Genomic DNA, 16,964 nt, shown 5'->3' on the forward strand with positions numbered 1-16,964 from the left:
ACTTTTCCTTTTGCTTGCAAGCGCTCAATTTCTGTAGCAACCTCTGCTTAAAGACTCTGTCAGAATCCTTTTGACATTTAGATGAATTACAACAGCCTGTTCTTCCCTTCTGACACACACAGACCGTGAACAGCCGGTATGGGATCTGCACTGGTTAGAGTCTGTCAGGTTGCACCTGCTCAGGATTCAGCTGGTTTGCTTTGAATTGTTCCAATTATACTCTGGGTCCAGGCAAGGTTTACTAGGTCTGGCTGCTGAATGCATAAGGGGAAGTTTTGTTTCCTCAACAGATTAGTTCCAGATAGCACACACTCTTCTCTAGACTCAGCCCTGAATTCCCTGTGTCCAAAAGGAAGTCAGTCTTCCTCAGGGACAGTGTGGCTGTGGGAGAAAGGCTTTGAGGACCCAAGGATTTTCTCAGTCTCCATCTTACAGGGTGCAAATTAATCCTGTAATGCAGGGGTAAGCTCAGAGCAGTCCTGTCTTGAGAAAAGACTGCAACGCCATCCTTTGCCCCAGTGCACAAAGCCCAAGCCCACTGGTGCTTGCTGACACTCACCTTCCCCTCTGCCTTGCCCTGCTGGTCATTCTGGATCTGCTGCCGGAAGGCTGGGTCAAAGAGCAAGGGGGTGGCACAGTAGTGAACCAGGCGTGAGGACTGCTTCAGGGTCTCCAGGTCTGCCAGCTGCACAGCACAAGAGGAACATGGTTACAGCACTCATCCCTCATCAAGCCTGGGAACAAGCTGTCTGCAACACTGCCCTGCTGCTCAAGTGGGGATCAAACTCTAGAGGGAACCCCCCAGCTCTACATCCTTTCCAGTGCTGGGCAGCAAGGCCCCATTCCCACATCTGGTGCTAGAGCCCCACAGCCCCAGAAATTCAAGCAGAGAGCACTGCTCCACTGCCAAAACCCATCCCAGACACACGCCCTGCTCTGAGCTCCAGTGCTCCCCTTTGCCATAGGGAAGCTGGTGCTCCCAGTGCACTGCAAGAAAGCCCAGCCTGCTGCCCACCTTCCTGGGCTGCACTCACACTGATAGGCATGTTGGACTGTGCCGATCTCTGCTGCCAGGTAACAAAGAGATTCTCAATCTTCATCTGCTTCTCCAGTTCTGGAGGAAAGAGAGCAGCCACAAGATATCAAACCGCAGCCCCAGGTACTGCCACTCCCCTTCACTCCCACACAGGCCATCACCCATCCCCTCACAGCACCCTTGCAGGAGCAGCTGAGAACTGTCCTTTCCACCAGAACTCTTGTTCTGCTCTTTCTGAGCTCCTTTTCCAGAAGCAAGATAAGTCAGGCAGGCTCCTGTGACATCAGGTCCCTTGCTTTACCTTTTCTTTCCATGCTCTTGATTTCCAGGAATTGGGCCCCATGCCGAGACACGGGGTCAGAAGGTCCCAACTCAGACCCATGGGGTGTGCGCTTGATGGTGGTAACATCCCGCAGAGCCTCGTCAAAGGGCACCACATCGGGATGGAAGTGCAGAGATGGCAGGCTGCGGGCAGAGCTGCTCAGCCGGCCTTGTTCCTTGCTAGGTGGGGGGCTGGAGCTCCGTATCAGCGCATCCACCTCCAAAGTGGAGTTCAGGAAAGGATTTGGCTCCTAAGCAAGCAGACACAGCCATGAAAGCCGCCTTACTGCCATCCTTAGAGCAAAGACCCACAAGAACAGAATAAACCCAATTTTGGCCATCTGCAGACACACCTAACATGCAGTGGGAAGCCCATTCCACAGCCTCCTCCACCATAAATAATCTAGTCACAAGGCCAGGCTGGAGGAGGCTTTGAGCAACCTGGTCTAGTGGAGGGTGTCCCTGCCCATGGCAGGGGGGTTAGAACTTTATGATCTTTAAGGTCCTTTCCAACCCAAACCATTGTATGATTCTATGATTCCATGATAAGTGCTGCCAACAGGAGAACCTGCTTCCCTTTCCACTTCTGGATGTCTCCAAAACAGACAGCAAGCACCTGTCTGGACACAGCCACAGTTGGTCACGTGAGCACCTGGAGATGCCTTGACAACCAGCACACAAAAGCCCAGAAGTGTCTGAAACCTTCCTCAGCCTCCTGAGCTGCCAAGGGCCCTCCTGAAGGGGCGTGGACAGCCCTGCTCAGCACAGTGCCCTACCTGCTTGCTGTCCTCATGCCATGGCGTGTCCATGAAGCAGTGGTGGTGGAAGAGTCCCAACTTCTGGCTGATGAGGCAGTGCACGATGTGGGACCGGGCATTCTGCCACTGCAGCAGGCGAGTAAGTGAGCAGTTGAGGTTGGTCCCCAGGTCTGGTGACCAGTTGTAGGTGTAGAGTGTCAGCTGGAGAGAGAGGAGAGGAAGGAAGGCTGAAGGACCTGCTTGGAGACAGCCTGCATGGTGACACAGGCTACACCGGGTGCTCCAGGTGGTACTTGCTGCAGCTGCAGCCAGTTTCAGATGACAAGGCTTGGACAAGGAGAGTGGCAACAGCTCATTCACATCCCCCCTGTTAACAGCCACAGCAGCGGTGGTGGTACCTGTGCTGTCAGCACAAGTGCCCAGCCTGATGTGGGCCTTGCTGTGGGGAGGGAAAGGGTGATTATAGTCCACAGTGGGGCAGCTGAAGTCAGAGACAGCAAGGGCTGCTGCCCCCCGGCACTCCCTATAGTGCTGCAGGGAACCTCCAGCTCTGCTTTTGACACAAGCAGAGACATCCTGCACAGCTGCTTCGGAAGGCTCCTACCTAGGGAAGGCTGTCTGCCTGCAGAGGCACTCTTCCTCTTCTCTTTCTAGCCCTGGGACAGCTGGGAACAGACTGGCTTTCAGGAGACAACATCACACAGGCACCATTGCTACCTTTTTGTCAATGATCTCCATGAGGAGGAACCTTTGCCGGGGCACCAGGTCTCGTCCAACAAGGCTGGGATCAGAGCCTTTCTCTGCTGAGCTGAATTCCATGGCCTCAAAGCGCTGGAGCCCTTTGTGAGCTGGAAAAAAACAGAGTTATGACCCTCAGTACCAGTTCATCCCCCTCTTACGTCCCACATGCCATTAAGGTGGCACAACAGACTGTGGGTCATGCTGTGGGGAGGGAAAGGGTGATTATAGTCCTATAGCCCAACAGAATGTTGTGCCACAGTACTGCTCAGCTTGTCTTGAAATCATCAGCTATAACCAAATTTGAGAACAAGGTTTCAGGGGCTGAAAACAGACAACCCACTGCCCGCCTCCGGGCACAAGCAGCCTGTCCCAGCAAAGAGGGGAATGCTGCTCGTATATCTCCCACCCCAAGAGCCCCCAGCACACTGTCCCATGGACTCACCCTGTTCTGTGCTGCAACGCCACTGCTGGAAGTTGCGTCCCAGCAGGATGAAGTGTCTGACAGCTGCAGGGCGAGGGCTGGCGCTCTGGCCAGGCTTATAGGGCAGGAAGGCGGTGCCCCGATGGTAGCTGCAAAGAAGAGCACCAAAAGTGGCTGACAAGCAGAGCCACAGGAGCAGAGGCTGGCACAGCTGAACAGCATTTGCTGATGCCAAAGAGCCCCCTACGAACCGTGTAACTCACCAGATCTGCTCAAACACCTTGACAGCAGTGTCGCTCGCCAGGGCAGTGACCAGGCTCACCACTTCCACCAGGATGGAGGACAGGAGGAAACGGGACACAATCTCTGCTGAGCACTGCTGCACCGATGGGCACCCTGCATGGAAGAAGTACTGTAGGACAAGGTGTCAAAGCTGCCCCAGAGCCAAGCCTGTCCTGCCTGGGCAGCAGAGAGGGCTCAGGGAGCCCCATTGCAGGCGTGCTGCCCAGAGCAGGCCACGTTCCTGCCCTGCCAGGGACTGAGGCAGGCAGAGCTGGAGGACAAGGACCTTACATGGAGGAGAAGATGAAGGCTGAAATAACCCCTGGTTTCAGGCTCTAGCTTAAAGTGGGACCTGAACCAAACTCCCTGCATGCCCTAAGCATGGCACTTTATTCCCCCACTTATTCCTTGTTCCCTGGCGTACTCCTCATCAGACAAGGAGGACAGCTCCACCTTGCCAGCAGGAGGTGTGACAGGATGTACAACCACTGAAGTGAGAGGTATCCAGAAAGCAGCAACAGGGCAGCTACAAAGACCAAATCCCACCATATGAAGGGGATCCCTCCTCCTGTCTTTTCCTGCAAGAGTGAGGGTCTCCCACACAGCTTCACAGCTCCAGAGCACATTGCAGAGGCTCAGATCCTCCCTCTCTGCTACATCTGGGAGCTCCTTCAGGTCTCTCCAAAGCAGCTGCAGCCAAGTCCAGCAAGCCCTAGACTTGGAGCACAGCAGACACAATCACAGGTCTTAGCAGGTTTGTTCAGGTGCACAGAGATACATGCCCAGACTCCTGCCACAGCTGTGTAATTCCAATGCTGGCCCTGAGACCAATGGGACTCTGGTGAGGTCTGGGGAGAGACAGGGTGCGTAACTAGGTAGAGACCAGCAACAGATGAAGACAGGTGGCTTGGTGCCATACAAGGACTCGTCCTTGGAGCTCTGAGGAGAAAGGCCCATGCCCAGCCCATCTGGAGGAGCTGGGACCTGAGAGACATACCCAGCTGGTTCATGAATGCCATCCACTGCTGGCAGGTTTGACTGAAGAGCGGGTGCATGGTACCTACATCCCCTTCTTCCAACTGGCAGGCTCGGCGCCTGGGAAAAGGAAGCACAGTTATACCAGATCAAAGTCAACAGCAACGAAGGCACAGAGGTGCAATGGTCTCTCCCCACCCAGCAGAGCCTGGGGACCTCCCTTTTTGGATTGTTATAGCCCTTGAGCTTGGTCCCTCTAGGTCAGTAACCATAGGGGTGCCAGGTGTTGTGCAGGACCCCACAATGCAGGGAAGGGATCTCTAGCAGGGAGAACCAGCAGTGCTCCCAGCGGCACTCCAGCAATAAGGATCGAGGCTTTGTGTGTGGAAGGCAGCTCCCCTAACTGGCTGTGTAAGTGAGAAACTTCAGGGAAAAGGGATGTGGCCCAGAGCGCTAAGATACAGATGGAGGCAGCAGGATGTCAGGCTGTGGAGCACTGTACAGCAGACGGAGGGGAACAACACCCCAGCTGCCGGGCCTGCAGGCTGTGCTTGCCTCTGTGCCTGTTCCAGTTCAGCTGTTGCTGTGGCCCGATCCTGGCTCTGATGTTGCTTGACACTCTCAGTCTTATGCCGCCGCCTCGTGCGAGCCTCTTCTGGCCTCTCCAGTACAATGTCATCAGTAGTCTTGGGGCTGCCCAGCTCCGAGGACTCTGCCTTGCTCTAGGGAGAAGGGGGTGAGTTAATGCTGTGCACATGCACAGCCCAGCTAGTGCCCTGATCTCAAAGTCCCTCCTGCCAGCTCAGAGTCCCAGCCCCAACCAGATCCTTTCTCTCCCTTCCTCCTGGCCTGACACACCATGAGAACTTATGGCCCTGCTCCCCACTGGTCCCTCAGCAACATTACCAGCATGTCCCAGAAGCTGCGGCGTCCCAGCTTGCTCGTGGGTGTCACTGGCTCCCCGGAACCAGACGAAGGGGCAGAGGTGAAGTGCAAGGGTGGAGGACAGCTCTTTGCAGCCCCACCAGTGGCCACGGCCAGGCCCTTGGTCTCTGACATGGTCCTCCTTAGGCCTCCTGCAGAGACAGAGGTGAATCAGACTCTCCAGAGCCTCCTGCTGTGACACTGCTGGTGTCCCCATGTATCCCACTGTGGCTGGCCAGAGCATGGCTGGAGAGAAGGGACTGGCCTTCTCTAAGCAACATGCAGCAAAGTAGATTCAGTCCTGGGGAGCAGACAGACCTCTAAGTATCTCTTCCAACACTGATTTCTATAATGCTTCCTCCCTAAGACATCAGACAGGGCAGCTTGCAGAGGGGAGAGCTGCTTCCTCCCTCCCAGCCCCAGCTCCCCCAGCACGGCCAAGCTCCCGCAGGCCACGCAGGAGGACCAAGGCTGGCTGGGGGCTCAGGGTGGCCGTTCCAGCCGGGCTCTCACCTGCAGAGCTCAGGTCCTCCAGGTCCACGGCACCCAGAGGGGAGGCAGCCTCCACGCAGAGCGGGGCCGGCAGCACGAGGAACTCCATGACGGCATCACAGAGAGCGTGGCGCAGGGCCCCGCGCAGCTTCTCTGACAGCTGCAGCAGGCTGATGTTGCCCTTCTCCCAGATATCCAGGTGCACCAGCACGCGGGGCTCTGCGGGGAAAGGGCAGTCCTGCATGGCTCTGCGCCCCCACCTTCGCCAGCCCTCCTAGGTGACCCAGGGGACGTGGAGGCAGCAGGGAACTGGCAGCTTGTGGTCTCTTTCACTCCCTACCTGAATGCAGGGTGCCGGCCTCTGGCTGGTGCCTGCTGACCGCAGTGAGGCTTTCAAAGTCTGTGTCCTGCAGCAGGCCCACAATGGGCAAGGAGGAAGGCAGCTTCAGAGGGTCAGGCCTCTCCCCGTGGGGCAGCAGAATGGGGCTGCCATGCTCATCCACGAACGTCAGCGCAATGCATGCGATTCCTGTGGGGGGAGAGCCCGAGACAGCCTCCGTCAGGCCAGCACTGGGTGCACCCCTACAAGCCCTGCCTACAGCCTGCCACCCCGCAGCTGGGACTGTTGTGTCACCCTGGGGTTGCACAGTGTCACATGGCAGGCAGGGCCCACAGGAGGGGACGTAGCCAGGGGAGCAGAGGCTAGCTGTGCCTGTGGGGAGCCAGGGTAAGAAGCACGGTGTTTGGCATGAGGTGTCCCCATCACCTCAAGAATCTCTCTCCTGCAGTGTCATTACAGCTGCTTTCACCTTGTCCTGCAGGAGCTTCCTGGGTTACCCAGCCCCATATGCAAGGGAGAGCATCTCCATTTGCCCCAGGAGGGCCTTTATGCAGAGAAATCCAGGATGGGGGTCACCATCCCTGTCCTCCAGGGACAGAGCACAGAGCTCAGATACTCTCCAGCAACCCTTTCCAGGCTATGGAGGACCTCCCACAGAGGAACGCTGTACACATGACACCTTGTTGCAGATCACACTCACAGCCCCCTCCCCACTGTACAAGGTCTGACCTTGAGGCCTTCTCCACACACTCCTACTAGTAAGGCTGGGGACAAAGCAGGTTGACACACAGTATTACCCTGGAGTTGCTGCAGTGTGAAATTCAGGCCACGCCTGCAGCCCCCCCCCGCGCTGAGCCCTACGCACACACAACGGGACAGTTCCGAGGCACAGAGCAGCGGCGTGGTGCTTGCTCCACAGCCCACATGCTGCATGCCCTGGGCCACGCAGAAGGAGAAGCCCTGCTACAGACCAGAGCAGGAAGAGGAGCTCACTCCTCATGGGCCAGCTCGCTGGCCAGAGCGCCAGGGAAGCAGCAGCAGGGATGCAGCTGTGAGGCACAAACCCATGCTATAAGCCCAGATGCTCCCGTCCCCTTTCAAAGTCCCTTGACTGACTAAGCCAGCACTCAGGTGACTGGATGGCAAAGCTGCCCCAAGGCTGATGTGTCGACTCAAACCACCTCAGCCCCACAGCATTGCTGAGCCCATAACTCTGTCCTTCTCCATGCAGCAAGGATAGGAGTGACACGTGATTCTGCTGCCACAGAGCAACCAAACTGCACACAACGGGATCCACAGCAACGTGCGAAGGATGGGTGCCCTCCCTGTGCTGAGACAAACCCAGCCCCAGCAGACTGTGTCCACGTCTAACCAGCCGCACAATGACCTGGTCTCCGTCATTCCTAATGAAGCATAAACTCTGCAGCAACCTTTCCTCCAAGACATGCCAGAAGCAAGGCAGAGGGCATGGGGATGGGGAGAGCTGCTCCCAAAGGAGGGAGGCGGGTGTTCATGTCAGAGGGCAGCTCACTTGCACTCACATGGAGGAAAGGAAACTCCACACCTATAGGCTCCCCTCCACTTGAAGAAAAGTAGAGGAGCTGTCTTATCTCAGAGGTGCTCTGCAGCAGGCTCTGACATGTGTCTTCCCCAGACAGGCCCAGGGACAACCCTTTATCCAGCAAACAACAGAAAAGTTCCTAATTTCCTAAATATCAAAGGTAGAGGGGACCAGGACTTCACCCAGAACAGCAAATCTGCCCCAAGTGACAGTTAGTATGAGCTCTATCAAGCAGGCTTTCTTTAAACAGTAAAGGGCACAAACTCCTCATCTGTCTAGCTTAACAGTAGCCCCAGACCCACCAGAATGACAGTAGGTGTTCATATGGGTAATTGCAGACTAAGATGTAGTTACACCCCTCTTCTCCTCCCGGATAAACTCCCACACTGAGCCCCTTTAGCCTCCCCATCTCTGGCAGGTTTCCCTGTCATATCGATTCCTTTACCTCCACTCTGCTTCAGTCTGTCACAGGTGAGAACATGAGAACAACCAAGCACCATGTCCCATGTCCTCCTCATGCTGGGATATGTGCTCTAGAGGGAGCACTTCCAGCAGTGCTTTCAAGCAGGCCAGGTCAGCAGCCACAGGAGCAGACTCCCCCTTTGCACGTGCTCCCTGAGACAGAGCTGGCTTGCCAAGCAAGTGCCAAGCACTCAACACCCCACAGCTGGCTCGGTCCCTCGAGGCAGAGATGACGGCTAAGCCTGCCCCACCAGCAGAAAGGCTAGGCTCCCCGCCACGGGGAACAAGTCTTCCAGCCTTGTTACAGGAGCACAGAGAAGCTGAAATGCAACCACTAAATCACAGGTAAGAAACAAGTAAGAAACTCAAGACCTGAGCTCTGGGCCTATGAGAACAGGTAAGTTAGCAAGAGCTGCCAAGGACCTTACTGCCCAGTGCTCTGGAGTTTGGCTACATACTCATCCACCACATCCCGCGGAGACATGGGGTGCTGGGGAGCTGTTACCTGCCATCTGCAAGGGACTCTGAGCTCCCTTTAACTCGTGCTCACTCAAGTACAAAGTACACATCTAGTGGTGCCCGGCCACTCTAGCCCCTTGGTATACATGGGAACCCCCCACCTCAGGACACAGTCACTGGGAGACTGACAATGCTACACCCTGGAGCATGAAGCCATGGCTGAAACATCATGGCCTGTCTTCCTCAGGGAGGAGATGCCTGTTTGGACCTGCGGGGAAAAAGGGATGAAGGATTTTTGGAGTTCACTGCTTGCAAGCTAACAGGGCAGGACACGGACACTCAGCAGGTGGGTCTGCAGAGGCGCCATCTCAGGGCAGCACGTTCTGTTTGCTCATTTATCCAGCCAGCAAGAAAGAGGAGGCTCAGCTAAATGGACACACATACACAAACACACAGAGGAGTCAGAGCTGAAGCCACAACACGAGGAAAACAAGACCAGCAGGGACCAGAGGGGCCAGGGAGCTGCACAGGAAAGGTAACCGGAGTAATACTTGGAGACACAGGTGCTACCTTGGAAGTGGGAGAGTGGAAAGAGGTGCTGCACAAGGTCCAACATGGTACCTACATAACAGAAGAACATTCAGACGGTGCATAAGGGGCACAAGACACATGATGGCCAGGTGACAGACCACACGGCCTGGACAAACCATGACATGACAGCCTGCTGCAGGAGAGGTCCTATCCCATCCATCCTCCAGCAGTCCAGAGAAAAGAGCAAGGATCTTGTCCCCACAGCCCATGCTCAGTTACACCCAGCATCCAGTTACCCCTTCGCAGAAAGGTTCCAGCAACAACGGTCCCTGCTCCCCACTCCAGCCCCACTGAGCCTCTGTGCCCCACACTTACAGAGGTCTCGCTGTGTCTTGTCCCCACAGCTACTGCAACCTACAGCTGCTGTCTACAGCAACAGGCCAAGCTTAGCAAGTTGCTCTGTGGGAGGCCTTGCCTCCCTCCACCACACATGCAAGGGCGTGCAGTCCCCCAAGGACACACCCTGCCCACCTCCCAGCCATGGAAGTAACACGTTGCCCCAACACTGGCCCTCCTCAGTCACTCAGAGCTCTCCAACGTGGGAAATAGCTCTCCAACGTGGGAAATAGCTCTCCAACACGCGGTGCAACACTGTTTCAGAAATGAGTTGAGCACAGTACCTTTGCCACCAGTGCCTTGGCCGCCTGGCTTGTTGTACAGATAGAGATCCTGGTCAGGGACACTCCCGCTGTGGTTGAAGTAGTGCTAGGGAGAGCAAGGAAGAACGGTGACAGAGACTAGAGAACTTGCCTTAAGTGGAAGCAGAGGCCCGTGTGCATGCAGAGCTCATCCCCAGACCTACAGCAAGCAATCCAGATCTACTTAAAACATGTGCCAGCACAGGCTTGGCCACAGTTGGGCAGCAGGAGCACCCTACAGCTCTGTGCAGGGTTATGTGGTACTATACATCTGGCCTTGCTATGGCCATGCTGTGGGGGGGGATAGCTGCTTCCAAACTTTTATTAACCCTGATGTTTGAGTCCCTACATCTGAGGGAGCCATGCAAGGAACTAAGCTCAGCTTTGCAAGAGGGTCTTCTTCAATGCTCCTGGGAGAAGACTGTGGTCACGAGCTTTGTGGCTGCTGTTTTTTGCACAGCAAACAACCACTTGTATCAAAGCAAGGCCTGTCCAAGTTTATACCAGGCCAAACTAGAACTGCTCATAGTCCTGTGAAACTCCTCCAGGCTTCAGTATTCAGTGTCAGTTCCTCTCTGACGCTACACAGCAGAGCTGGGAACACAATGACTAAGCTGCCCCAACAAATGCCCCCAGAAGCAGGTAGAAGCTGGGCAGACTGCTGTCCCAGCTCACAGCCCCCCTCACCTTGAAGTGGTGCTCCACATTGCTGTCCGTGTACTTCGGGGTGTGCAGGAAGATGAGCAGGTTCTGGCGCAGATAGTAGGCCACCGCGTGCAGCCAAGGCAGGGCGGAGGGTGGCAGCACGAACTGCAGGACCTCTGTGGGAGGCGTCCCAGGGGGCTGGATAAACTGCAGAAAGGCAGCTTTAAAACTCAGCTGAGACTATCAAGATGCCTTGGGGCTCTGATACTGATCCAAACAGTGCCAGGTGGCTATGTGAGGGGAGAGTGTGGTGGGCAGAACCCAGGTCCATAAACAGCACTCTGAGACAGATGTGGCAGATGCTCCAGATGCATTCACAGGGAGGCCTTGCCATGCTGCAAACCCCAGCAAAGGGGATCTCCCACCTACCCTGACACCCACAAAGTATACACTCCAGTGAACACGAGCCTGAGCAAGCACTGAGCAGGGAATGGGATGCAGTAAACTGCCCCTGTCTTCCCTGCCCTAGGGCAGAAGAGGCTGAGACAGGTCAAAAAGTAGGAAAGTGTTATGGGCTCTGGGATGAGCAGAGCAGATATCCCGTGAAGTACCTCTACATCTGCTGGGGTCAGCTTGCAGTTCCGCACCAGCATCACAGTGATGATATCCAGGGTGGCCTCATCCAGGCGTCTGCGCAGCACTTTCACCAGCTCATCTGTGATCTCAGGCCCTGACAAGTAAGCAGCGGTACAAGCAGCTTTTTCACCATATCCAGTAAGAATGACCACAGCCACCCCTCCCTGCCAGTTAAGGATGTACCACCCTCACAGTCACTTCCCTCAGGGAACATGTCTTTCCCCACCATCAATTTCTTCAGGCATCTTTTTCTACCTGTTCATGATCACAAAAGACTGCTGGTACATGCTGGCAAATGCACTCCTGCATAGGGAAAGCTGGCATAAGCCACCCAGTCTGCAGGAGGTTTTACTGTGGGCCACAGATCCTTTTCTCACATTCCCATCCAGACAGAATCGAGAGTAGCTCTGGACTAAGGAAAAGCAGCTTGCTCAGGAGGGAGATTCCTTCTCTGCTCTTCAAGCAGAGAGGGTAGGGACTGGAGTTCTATTCCTCTGTTTTGCATCAGCACGGTCCATCTGCTGCCGGGTGCTGTAACACTTACCTGCTGGGGCAACACCATGGACCATCAGCTGGATGTGCCTGTCCACCTGTCCCACAGGGCGGGTAGAGTCCACACTACGGCATGACGCTGCATCCAGAGAGGAACGAGAACCCTGGAGAAACAAAAATAGCCACAGAGAAAATTTCCATGTGAATTCTAGATCCATCATTGTCTTGGGCTGTCAGCAAGGTCAGGTAGAACCCACCCACTGCTGCCTGACTCCACACATCTACAGCATAAATTTTAGCCTACATAAAATCCAGGTTGCTGGAACTAGTGAGTTCCCTCCACTCCTGTGACCAAGAGGACCAACTCCCAGAGAGCAGAAGACTCACCGTGAGATCCTCAGTGTAAATGGGCTCCTGGCTGCGTGTCAGTGCCAACGAGCGAGATGCTGGACTAAGGGCGCTCTCTGCCTCCCACACCTTCCCACTGTAGGTGGTTTCAGTTAGTCTGAATACAGGAGAAAGACATGTCAGCCTCTATTCCCAAGGATGACAGCATCATACATCCACAGAAGATCCACATCTTCCTTGCTGTCCCCTGTGCACTTTTTGGAGATCAGCCCTTACGATATGGAGCTTGTGGAAAAACTACTCTCTGTCTCCCTCGAAAAAATAATCCTTTTCCCTCCCACGTAAAGGCTTAGTATAGGGAGAGCAGAAGGGACCTCGCCTGATGCGACACAGACTCATCAGAAATCAAATACTTGCTGCCTGGGTCACAGCAGGGTCTCTGACACTGGGCAGACACTTTCTGCCCCACAGAGCTCTCAGTTTGGTGTAATGCATGTAGCAGGGCAGGGTCAGGCCAACAAGTCACGCTAGCTTCTTACCGGAGGTAGAAAACAGATTTAGTGGCACGTTCCTGGTAGACAAACATATTCTTCCTGTTCACCACAGAGAAGGCGTTGAGCACCGAGCGAAGCGCCTGGATAGCTGTGGGCAATGCGGGATGTTAGCTATCCCACACACCCTCCTCTGGTGTGCCAATCCAGCCAGAAGCCAGACTCTCAACACGCAAAATGAGGGGGAACCTGGGCTGTACACACCTCGTGAGACTCCCATGTTGGGGCCCATCTTGAGGCGCGAATGCACATGGATGAGCGTGCTCCACACAACATCACAAGCAAAGTGCCCTGGCATGAACTGCATGGTGGCAGCCAGGTAGTCCCGGGGCTGGTAGCTCTCCTCTACAGAGTAATCTACAAAGAACGCAGGACATAGCTGGGGCCATAGCGTGGAAGTCACCATCTTTTTAGTCATCCATGGACAGGCAGTGGCACTGCTGCTGAGGCATAGCCAAGGGTGTATTCATACCATCTGTGGGCACAACACGCTGCCTGTATGAAGTATAGGGTGTTTCACTCTTCCAGATGTCCTCCTCGCTTTCTGCCACCAGTAACGAGTTACATATGTGGCTGTCATGCAGGTCCTGCAGCAGCAAGCGCTGCAAAGGATAAGAAAAGATTGGTGTGTTGCTTGCATAGCCCACAGGAGACAGCACAGAGAAGAGCTTAGGGCCAGACTGAGTCCCTTTTCCTTTGACCCCCAAGCTGAGACTCCACCCGCAGAACTGGTTCTCCAGGCCCTCCTCTGAGCTAGGCCCAGACCACACCGCGTCCCTTCTCATCTAAGCCATCTCATGACTTGCAGCTCTGCCCCTGCCCTCTGCAGATTTATTACCTGATTGACAATCCTGCAGATTTCACTGATCTTCTTCACCACCACCTGGTTGAGACTCTGGCACTCCCCTGGCTGCTCCTCTTCTGTCCCTGCTGATGCTGCCTTCTCCACACTCAGGCTGCTTTATAGAGAAGGGGAAAGAGGGGTCAGCAGAGCACCTGAACAGTGCCTGTCCCTGTGTGCTGGGAGCAGGAACACAGTGGGGAAGGGTGGCTGCTTTCCCCTTATGGAGCATCAGTCTAGTCCTGCAGCTCCCCACCCACATGGGGCAGGAAGGAGATCCTGTCCAGAGATGAAGGAGTGGCAATTAATGTCCTGGTACAGAGAAGCCATGGCCAGACAGCAGGACCCTCCTTACCGTGTGTGGTAATAGACCTCCACTCGGTCCTGCTGGATTTTTACGATGAGCCAGAAATCCGGCATGAGGGGACACCTGGGTTCCTGCTCGCTCATGAGTGCCTCCTCATACTCCGAGTCACTGCTTCCCCCATCGTAACCTGCAACATATCCTCGCTTCAGTCCCAGGCTGCCTGGCAAGCCAGCCTTCTCCCTGGGCACAGTCTCTGGGAGATCAGAGCCATCCACAAACCATGTCCTCAGGGCTCAGGGGTCACCGCAGCCCAGGCACACTGTCCCCCATGTCCCCACACTATCAGGTCACTGCTAGTGTCTGCCTGCACGCTGTCAGTCGTCCCTGCCCCAGCAGGCTCACCCAGGTGGTCAGAGTCCATGCTGCCCTGGCTTGACACGAGGCTTTGCACGCGGCTGGGACGCTGCTTGCTGGAGCCTGCAAAGAGAAGAGGGGTTTGATTGTGAGAGCACTTGCTAAGCCCCTGCAGACAACCCATTTGGTGGAGAAACAGTACACCACAGGACAACCAGGCAGTGCTGGCCATGGGGAGGCAGTGCTGGGGAATGGGGTTTTTGCAGCCATTACTGGAGTCACCAGGAACTTCATGTCATTAGGGGTATCAGTGTGATAGCAGTGAATTGCCAGCACCCTGGCAAGGAAGAGACCAACACTGCAACACCATCAATTCTGATGTTTAGGGACTGGAACAGGAATAGCAGTCATGTTTCATGTACTACAGCCAAAATGGGGCCCTTCCCTTAAAAGTTCCTCAGGCTGAGGTGCATCCTGCCCACACTCACAGCTCCTACCTTCCCTGCCCTGGGTTACAGAGTCAGCCAGGCTTGCAGCAGATGGTGTCACCAATGGCGATTTCTCACTGTTGCCCTTTTCAGAGGATGAGGATGGCAGCGACTGAATGATTGTCTCTAGAGTTGCCTCTTCCAGGGAGTCATCATGGCCAGGTGCTCTGCTCTGCTCAAGGCTCAGTGCTTCTACTGGGACCTGCACACAAGCCAAGGTTACAAAAATGACCAGAAAAACAGGCACTGATAAAAGTCTGATGATATTCCTGCATCCTTCTACCTTCTGTTAACAGCCACAACCACTAACAGACTACTTCAGCATCTCTCACCTCATCCTGTGTGTGGCTGCCTCCACGCACAGGGTTTCCTGTGTCTGGCACAATGCGTGTCTCACTCTCCGGCCACCCCCAGAGACCCTGGGCTTCTTCTGGGAGGACACAGGTTGCATGCTGTAGCTCAGAGCCCTCTGCCTCACTGCTCCCCTCCTGGCCTGCCTGACCCAGGGCCATCCTGGTGCCCCCTCCAGTGGGCTGCTGCAAGCAAGGTGTCCCCGAAGGGTTTGGAGCTGCCCTCCTAGAGTGCAGGCGGCTGATGGAGATGTAGTGGTAGTCACTGCCTTCTGCATTGAGCATGTAGCCTGGCAGAACCATTCTTCTGAACTCCTGCAACACAGGGAAGAATAAGCATCCTGCTAGCTAAGTGTATGATGCTGTCTGAGGGCCTTCTCTTTACCTCCTTGAATTTTTCCAGAGAGTGCTCAGGTCCAAAGACAAACTGGAGAAGCACCACCTCACTGTGGCAGCTAGGCCGTCCCTTGGAGTTATAGATGTGGGTGGCCACCCGGTGCAGGATGGAGGTGCTGATGACCTGTGAGTGGCGCAGCGCAGACACAATCTCATCATCCAGGAGCCAGCGAATCTGAGCAGAACAAGGACACAGAGCAAGACCTAGGTGACCAGCATTTGCATGGCTGCCCCAATCCTGATCCAAGTCCCAACAGGATGAAGGTAGCCCCTCTTATCACATACTGCTCCTCCTCATCTCCTTCTGCATGTACCTAAGAAAAAGTCTTTGTAAGAGAGGTCTGTCCCACCTGAACTGCAGTAAGAATTTTGTCAGGGTAATCCCACACTGTTGGGGAGCACAAGGCCAATGGCCAGCAAGGCCTGAAAGTCACTTCAGTTGACAGAGGTTGCAGCCTGGAGCAGGCTAGGAAGTGCGGAACAGCAGTTGTGCACTGTGGCCATGTTGCTCCAGCTGGAAGCAAGGAGCAGGCAAGCTGGCTTACCTCGTTCATGGTGGCTTCAATAGCCTGCCTGTGCACTCCAGGGAGGTTGGAAAGTGCAGGGTGCCTAGGAGAGAGGAGAAGAATCAACCAGTCATTCTCGTTCATGCAGCCACTCGTGCAGCACTTAGGCAGCAAAAGGAACCCATGAGGGGCTTGCTACATCTGCAGTGCCATACCTCTCATCTCCTGTGGACGGGAGCCGTTCCAAGTTGTGCATAATATCCTCATCTGACCGGAAAGAGGATGGCTGCCCTGGAGAGCGTGTGAAGGACACGCTGCTCTCCGAGGTGCATCTGCCACAGGAGAGAGAGCAGGCTGAGCATCAGCTTTTGAGAAAGAGAGGATAAACAGACACAGGTGCCAGAGAGGGAAAAGGGATGCCTAGAGAAGGTGAGACCAGGAAAATTTATTGGAAAAATCTTAGTTTTCTTAGGGCTCTGGGAGGCTAAGTGAGGAGAACCCCAAGTCCCAGCACATGGAGAGGAACTGAGACTGGCTGGCTGGGAAGGGCAGGCAGAGAGTGGGTGAGTGACTAGGCCTGTTTCCACCTACCTGTTATGGAGAATGTCTGCGTTCACAACTTCTATCTCCAGGGGCAATGTCAGCACAAAGATGTCCAGGGTCACACAAAGGTCCCCCAAGTCAATGGTGCTCAAGCCCTGGCAGCTTTCCAGGCAGCCCAGAACTTCCCCTGAGGAGAGATCACAGATGAAGGGAATCAAGCAATAAACAGCTCTGCTTACACATATACACAGCCTGGTGGCAAGCACAGAGACTGCAAGAGGTGGCTGTCCCACACACCTGCACAGGCTCAAGGAGGCCACTACCCTCCACAGTGGCCACCAAGAAGGTCACCGTCCTCCATCCTTTCATCCTTCCGTGACCAATCCCACAGCAAGTGGGGACCCGGTGAAAAACCCCTTATCTAATGCTGGGAGATGCCTGGGGGCTCCGTACAGGGAGGGCTGGTCCAGAGGGACTGCTGTTTAGGTCACAGCATATTTGTTTCA

General features: G+C 55.1%; 1 protein-coding gene across 1 annotated transcript in view; it reads right to left on the reverse strand.

The window, feature by feature from the left end:
• The window catches only part of SZT2 (seizure threshold 2 homolog (mouse)), a 57,679-nt gene that overhangs the window by 11,399 nt on the left and 29,316 nt on the right, over positions 1-16,964 (reverse strand). Inside the window, 29 exon segments of the mRNA XM_010081228.1 lie at positions 560-685; positions 1,035-1,114; positions 1,338-1,608; positions 2,134-2,316; positions 2,833-2,963; positions 3,299-3,426; positions 3,541-3,673; positions 4,557-4,654; positions 5,090-5,256; positions 5,441-5,610; positions 5,972-6,169; positions 6,291-6,479; positions 9,984-10,068; positions 10,689-10,853; positions 11,258-11,376; positions 11,827-11,938; positions 12,162-12,279; positions 12,662-12,764; positions 12,878-13,030; positions 13,146-13,275; positions 13,512-13,629; positions 13,870-14,008; positions 14,224-14,298; positions 14,673-14,865; positions 14,996-15,328; positions 15,399-15,584; positions 15,955-16,018; positions 16,131-16,247; positions 16,507-16,645. Coding sequence (XP_010079530.1) covers positions 560-685; positions 1,035-1,114; positions 1,338-1,608; positions 2,134-2,316; positions 2,833-2,963; positions 3,299-3,426; positions 3,541-3,673; positions 4,557-4,654; positions 5,090-5,256; positions 5,441-5,610; positions 5,972-6,169; positions 6,291-6,479; positions 9,984-10,068; positions 10,689-10,853; positions 11,258-11,376; positions 11,827-11,938; positions 12,162-12,279; positions 12,662-12,764; positions 12,878-13,030; positions 13,146-13,275; positions 13,512-13,629; positions 13,870-14,008; positions 14,224-14,298; positions 14,673-14,865; positions 14,996-15,328; positions 15,399-15,584; positions 15,955-16,018; positions 16,131-16,247; positions 16,507-16,645 — 4,223 coding nt within the window.

The sequence above is a fragment of the Pterocles gutturalis genome, unplaced genomic scaffold (assembly GCF_000699245.1).
Source record: "Pterocles gutturalis isolate BGI_N339 unplaced genomic scaffold, ASM69924v1 scaffold14199, whole genome shotgun sequence".
In the NCBI taxonomy this organism is placed as follows: Eukaryota; Metazoa; Chordata; class Aves; order Pterocliformes; family Pteroclidae; genus Pterocles; species Pterocles gutturalis.